Source organism: Diabrotica virgifera, chromosome 4, assembly GCF_917563875.1.
Source record: "Diabrotica virgifera virgifera chromosome 4, PGI_DIABVI_V3a".
Classification (NCBI taxonomy): Eukaryota; Metazoa; Arthropoda; class Insecta; order Coleoptera; family Chrysomelidae; genus Diabrotica; species Diabrotica virgifera.
In genome coordinates, this window is record NC_065446.1 from 189,380,127 (window position 1) to 189,388,053 (window position 7,927).

Consider the following 7,927-nt stretch of genomic DNA (forward strand, 5'->3'; position numbering starts at 1 on the left):
GTTAATGAATATTTTATTTTATCACATTTTTCTTAAGGACATAGGCGCAAAATTTCGCCTGTCAAAATGTTCAATGTGTTTTAAATGTATTCATTTTTTTCGAGTCCTGTGAAAACTAATAAATATTTTTGAAAAATTTAAAGGCAGAATGAAAGATTACATTATTATTGAGGGCTGAAAGTCCCTGAAAACTTCTATAATGTTTATTTTAATAAGTTACAGGGGTGAAAATAAAAGAGAAAATTTAGGGTGATTTTTAATTGCAAATATTTCACTAAAAAGAAACTTTTTATTTATTCTAAGGGACTCTTGACCCTCGGTAATAAGGTAATATTTTATTCTGCGTTTAAATTTTTCAAAAATACTTATTAGTTTTCTCAGGAATCGAAAAAAATTAATACAATTTAAAACACATTAAAAATTTTGACAGCCGATATTTCGCGCCTTTCCCCTTAAAAAGAACAAAATTTTGTTTACAATTAAATTTCAAGCAATTCTTACGGTATTAGTTTCAAAAGTAACTATTTTTAAAAAACATATGATACACATCAGTACGGCCCTGTTTAGCTTCCACGTGCGTTTGTTTACAGTTGGGAATTTGTAAAGTGAATGGACTGTAGTATCAAGTATTAAAAACTACCTTAGTCTTAACGAAAACCAAAGCCTGCAATTGGAAAACTCGGGATGGTTTCCAAAAAGAGGTAGACTGGAAACTAATAATGAAGTCCCCAAAGACAGTGTGTTGGTGGATTCAAATGGAAACTTTAACGTATGTATACCTCTACGACTGCTATCAGGTTTCTTCGAAGATTTTACGAGAATCATAATGAATTTGAAAATGGAATTAATACTTATTAGATCAAATGATGATATTGATGCTGTAGTAAGCGAAGATGAAAGCGAACGACCAAAGATTGATATTAATAAATTATATTGGGAGGTTCCACATGTAACACCAAGTATACAAGAACAGTTACGACTTAATAAGATTTCACATACAAATCAAGAACTTCCTATTAAATTTCGCTCATGGCAAATGATTGAATATCCTGCTCTAAACAACTCTACCCGCCATACGTGGTCTGTGCGCACTAGTACGAAAATAGAAACACCTCGTCACATCATTGTTGCTTTCCAAAATAACAGAAAATCGAAATTAACAAAAGATATGAGCAAATTTGATCATTGCAATTTAAAAAATATTAAAGTGTTTTTAAATTCTGAAAGATATCCTTATAATGACCTACAAATAGATTTTAAAACAAATAGATTTGCGAAACTTTATGAAATGTTTGCTAATTTTCAAGAAAGTTATTATCACATGGTGCTGAATCAACCTATATTTAATCCACATGACTTCAAAATGATTGCCCCGCTTATACATATTGACTGCTCTCGTCAAAAAGAAATCATTCAATCGGGGTCTGTTGTGTTACGTATAGAATTTGAGACAGATGACCCAACAACCTCTGATATCTCTGCTTATTGTCTGATATTACACGAAAAAGAATTTACGTATAATCCCTTAACTAAAATAGTAAAACAATTATAAAACTAAATATTTATATTATGCTGGACAAGTTAAGGTATATGTACATAATGAAGTCATGAGGCTATGACATTATATGGGGAACCCTCTCATGCGCATGAGTCAAATTAGGTTTATAAATATAGGTTAGACACCATACAAAGACAGACTTTAACATGCACCTAATAATAGATGTACAAGGTTTTAATACCGAGAAAAATAAATTTATCGCAAAAGAGTTGGCCACTTATGATGGTCAAAAAATTAGTCATCATTTCTTCAAACCACCATATCCAATGAGGTTGCTGAATCCAGAGTTTCATAAACAAGCTGTATGGTTAATGAATAATTATCATGGTCTTAACTGGGATCATGGATTTACCCCGGTACATCAAGTTCATAATATTATCCAATGCTTGACAAGTAATGTCGATATCGTCTATGTTAAAGGAAGAGAAAAGTCTCAGTATATAAAAAAGTATAGTTTAGCTCCAGTTGTGGAATTTGATGAACAACCAGGTTTGGAAAAAATGGAGCCTAAATGTCCTTACCATTTAAATAATAATAGTGTATGTGCGTTATCTAACGTATTTTATTTGTATGATACTTTTATGATGCAATAAAGATTTTTTTTTACATTTTTGTTTTATTAATAAAAAACCTTAATAAAAAATAGTACTTTATTTAACCGATATAATTGTTATATAAATTTTCCAGTGCAAATCTGCATAAACGACAACTGGATTGAGCAGGAGCTAATCCTTCTTCTTCTGTTCTCCATTCGGGACGATTGAAATGAACAAAACACGGAAGTCGAGTTCGAATTTCAAAATCTTGCACAAATTTCTGGGGTAGGAGATGCCAAGACTGAAGTAGTTCATATGGATCTACAGATTTTCTAATGTATGGTATGGTAAAGTTTTGTAGTTCTGCTTCTGTAAACAGGTATAAAGGTTTTTGCGGGTGTTGATTCATCACAATTCTTTTCTGGCAACATTCCATTATTGTTAAAACGATTAATGTTTTTAAACACCAAATCTATCCACTTTTGCTCCTCGATTGCAGAAAAAAAAATAGTCTATTTTCTTCTTCAGGAGGATAAACTCTTCCACTACGCAAACGCATCACTTATACTAAGTCGTGAAAAGTTTTTAAACATATATTCCTTATCTTTATATTTTCTTATTAACTGGTTAATACTCTTCTTTAACTGTTTAATATTTCTTGTTTTTTCATAAACTAAAATATCACGTTTTATTCTGTTAATACCTTTACTAAATTGTTCAACACGTTCACGAAGCCTTCTTGAGCACATACTGTTTACATTATCGATGTTTCTGTACTCTTATATCCTCCCTTCTCTCATTGATACCAGTTGCAAATGTGTGGGTCACTATCCCCCACTCCTAGATTTTACCAGATACGCGAGACGTGATCAGCTTGCGTGACTCATTCCCTTTGAAACTTGTTAAGCTACATCATAAACCAGATCGTTGTAAGCCACGTGAAACCACGCGTTGTGTTCAAATATGTCACACAAATATGCGGATAATTTTGACGATCTATTTAACTATAGTGATGAAGAGTGGGAAACGAGGCCCCCCTTTTATTGTGTACGACAAAAGCTTTGTCTTATTTGTCGTAAAATGTGTGGAACTAAACTTATTCCAAGAAGCTTAATATTTAAAGGGTGGAAATTGGTGTTTGAATTTTGTGTATTTTGTAGTGAGACTAGACCTATGGGGTTATCTCATCGAAGCGTAGGTTATCGTGATGGGTTAATGGAATCTCCACCATATACATGTGACTCCCCACGCCCAAAGTTAGATTTACTATAAATAGATGCTAAAATCTAGGTAGAGATTATTAAGATGGTATCATTAGACTTTATTGTTTTACAAGCAATTCTGCGAAATCTGCTTTTAATTCAGCAACCCATCAATGTTAGAGAAGTTTTTGTGTGCTTTGACAGTAATGGTACTCTAAATGAAACATGGCCTGAGACATGGTCAAGAATGAAATCATATCCGGGAAACAATTTTTTACCAACTTTACAAGCTGAAATACCATTAAATAGCACTAAATATAAATTGCGTTTTAGACATATGAGTGGTAGAAGCAGTGACTCCAAATGGCTAGAACTTTATAATGAAAGACCTAGAAAGGATACAGTCATATCTCCAATATTTTATTATATAGCTTTATGTTCGACTTTTTCAATAATTATGGTATTAATAGAATTGTGTAAGGTTTTAAATAAAAAAATATGTTGATATACATGTGTTTTATTAATACATAAAAATATACAATTTACAAGTTTTACAAGTATGAATCATATTGAAAAGAATCGACTTGAAACAATTCTTCAAGAGGAATATTTTCTAAATCGACCAATTCCGGGGTGTGTAGCAGCTCATTCCCAAACCTAATCAGATCATCTATAGTACCATTATGTGGACTAATTAGAAAATGCCCCCACGCAAGAGTTTTTACGTCACCGTTTATTACACAGCGTTTGTCATCCTTAGAAGATAATGCCACTTTATTCCTAAGTTCCGTATATATGGTATGTAAATTAGACACAAATACATACATTTTTCTAAAAATTACACCACCTTTTTTCACTAATAGTACATAATCACTCTTTTGCAACTGTGTTTTGGTTACGTGTTTTGAAATTCCTTTTGCTTTTTTTATTATTGTATTTGCTTCTATACAATAAGCTTTAGCACCTGTACCATAGAAACATTGAATGGGTACAGATGCAAATTCATCTTTCATTTTTCCTAGTATTGATGGTGTTTTCGGTATCCTGTGAATATTATCAGTTGGATAGTTGGAGGTGTCGAAATGTTCTAAATTTCTCTTCATATCCTCATAGAAATTGGGGGTAAATATCTCCATAATCAGGGAGTCTGTGTCTGTGTATAACAAGTTTGCGGCTTCACCATATTTCTTTTTGATGTATCCATAATAAAAATCATATATCACTGTTTTTGATAAATCTAAAATTGTGAAACCAACATAGAGAGGCTTGTCATAAACTATTTTGGTTTTACCCAAATGTATTGCCACCAAATTCTCATTAAACACGGAACAAGACTTGAATTCTGGTTTAGAGATAAGTACCCTGGCTCCCAACGAACTTGTTTTTGTTTCCCAGCGGGTGCACAGGCGGATATCTCTTCTTTTTTCAACGTTCTCTAAAGTTTTACCGAATATTGCATTAACCAGAAGCTTAAAAAGATCCCGTTCAAACTCGTTTTTGGCCTTGTTTCTGAGTGATGTGTTTAGGTCAATATATTTTTTTAACCATGGTGATTGCGAAAACTCTAGTATACGATGAATCCTTTTTAGTACCAGACCATACCTAAGACACTGCTTAAGATTGCGATAATGGATAATGTATTTAGTTTTATTGTTGAAATTTGGAATAAGTTTAGGAAATTTGCTTCCTGGAGGTACCATGCTCTCGGGACAGAATGGTAAATCATTATGTAAAGAATGTAAATGAGCTGGATATTCCAAATCTACTTCCAACACATACCCTTTATCCCCATCATCCTCCACCGAAAAACAGTTGAAGTTTTCTACATCGGTTACCCATTTAAAATTTCCATATGGAAGATATTGACACATGGCTGCACCATATAAATTTGTGGCATCTAGATACATGATGTAAGACTCGGGTTGTTGTGGATCATAGTTAGGTACATATTGATTATTTGCCACGGCTTCTCGTTTGCTACATTGTGCCACACCTCCTCTTACTCCTTTCTTTAAAAAGTGTACCATGTCCACATCTGTAAGAAGCTCTAGTTCAATTTCTGTATATCTTAACATAGCATCCCAACTTAATGCAGGAGCAGTTATGTAGTGACAAGGATCCAAATTGTATTCTTTGTGACATATTTTTCTAAAATTTTCAAACACATCAGCCAATAATAAGACATCTGATACTAAGTACACCATAGCATAGTCACTCATAGATTTACAATCAAATGTGTTCCATACATCAATTGCTCTTGCATAATCTTCATCAGAAATGTGTTTGTTGGTTAGATTATTGTAGAAATTTTCTTTAGGTGGTAGTGTTTTTTCTTTAAGTCTATCAAATCCATCCATATATGAATAAGGAAACACACCCTTATGTCTCACAAGTTCAAAGTGTTTAGTATTTGGAAAATACTTTCTAATTTCTGTACACTGCTCCGAATTTAAGGTTGTGCTCAGAATATCCAAAGATTTTGCCAAAAATCTGTATGAATCAACAAATTTTAGAGTTATGTATTTATCTAGGCCATTTTTCGACTTTTCTACCAAAATTCCTTTAGAAATTGTGATATATTTTTCTTTCGTCTGTGCAATTACTGAAACTTTTTCACCAGTTGTTGAAAGCTCTTTAATAAAAAGATGACAATCATAATTACTCATGTTGTGAAAGAACACGGGTATTGTATTTGAGAGTTTGTTATTTATATTACAGGAGTTATGGCTAGGTCCAAGATATAATGAATTGAGATGGTGATGGTCTTTCACCTTACGATTGAAAGGATTAAATGGCTTTCCACACAAGTAACACTCGGTAGCACTCTCATGTTTTTCAATTTCTTCTTTTGTTAACGGCGACATTGGTTTAATATGTTTAAGGTGATTGTTATATAGTTCATGCACTAAATCATCCAATTTCTGTATAAACACTTTGGGAGCATCCTGTCCTTCATATTTTATTAGTTTTGAAAGTGAATCATCATAGTTGCATTTAAGGTAAAATGCGAATGAATATGCTTGGTGTTCAGCAGTTTTAACGGAATATGAATTTCCATTGCAAGGTTCAACATGGTCTATGGGTTTTAGCAGACTTTCAAAATCAGCATAGATCACAAATGGCACAGGTAACATTTTTTGGATATTTATAAATTTTAGTATATTTTCTGGCACCATTTCACCAAACTTATTGATTTTAGGTTTCGTTGTGGGAAGTTCTGTGTAAATATGAGAACAGTCGTTATTTTGGTGATTATGGAGCTTTTCTTCGCAAACAAAGAATTGTAGACATCCATCACATAAATATTCTTTGCGATGGTTACTTGTTTTTTGACTTTTTACAAGTCTCAGCATGTCTAGAATCAGACAATAATGACTTTGTTTATCATTTGTTATAAGCAAAAGGTTCACGTGAGTGGCATGGCGATTACTTGTAAAATACAATGGTCCAACTATTTCATATTGCCTTTTATTATTTACGAAATTGGATTCCAGCCCATAAACATTTACTGAAATATTATTGAGGGTCTCAAACTTTTTAATGTCTTTTAGTTTCATCGGAAAGTCAATTCCTTCAAAATTCAACAAGGCATCGTATGGTGGATATGATTCTGGTTTGGTTGGGTTGCCACTAGCAGGAAAAATAGCTGCAATAATACTCCATGCAAAACACTTATTATCTTTGTTTTCGATATTTAAAATAGCGTGTTTTCGTACTATAGGTATTGGGAGACGAATATATGTTGATGCAGAAATACTACTATATTTGTTTATGTTAACATCTAAAAACATTATTTCCTGCAATAACCAATTTGAATCTTTCTCTTGAAATTCAGATGCTTGTGTCATCAGTTCTTCCTTAAAATGATCAAATACTTCATCCAATTCAGTGCTGATAGTTATAATTTTATTGCATGTGTTCATGGACTTGATATCTGATAAGTTAGTGTCAGGTTTTAGATAAATACCAAATATTTCAAAATTTACCTTTATGATATTGTGCTGATGTAAATATTCACTCAAAATGTTCAAAACTTTGGGTTTAACATCGTTTAAAAATCCATGATAATCCAGTTTTTTACCACTATTAAAACGATAAGATGCGATTCTGTTTTTAAACGCGTGTGATAATTTCGAAACAGTTGAATCTATCACTTCCACTCCAAGTGGTCTTAATCTTTTTTTGGGAATATAATAATCCCCATTCTTATCACTATCCACATTTCCGTATTTGCATTTTTTTATATGTCGCGACAGGCTATCCGAACGCGAATACGATTTGTCACACCTGCTGCACGTATTCATGATTCACGATAAACTACCGAGGAGCTCCACTAATTTGCCTTAAATAGGATGTTACAAGACCACTGCCCTCACACCATGTTACTTTTAGAGCCCCCCTCTCCTCTTCATTATACCGGATATTCTCCAGACAAACCGGATACTCTGTTTGTTGATGCATAAACTACGGGTACCCTGATTGTTGATGCTTGAAGACCACTGCCCTCACACCATGTTACTTTTAGAGCCCAAGTTCATTATTATACCGGATATTCTCCAGACAAACCGGATACCCTGCTTGTTGATGTGTGAACTACGGGCGCTCTGATTGTTGATGTTTGAACTATTTTT

General features: G+C 33.0%; 1 protein-coding gene across 1 annotated transcript; it reads right to left on the reverse strand.

The window, feature by feature from the left end:
- Window positions 1–3,847: 3,847 nt before the first annotated feature.
- LOC126883768 (uncharacterized) lies at window positions 3,848–7,600 on the reverse strand. Its single transcript, XM_050649433.1, has one exon. The coding sequence runs from the start codon at window positions 7,598–7,600 to the stop codon at window positions 3,848–3,850; it is 3,753 nt and encodes a 1,250-aa protein (XP_050505390.1).
- Window positions 7,601–7,927: the final 327 nt, after the last annotated feature.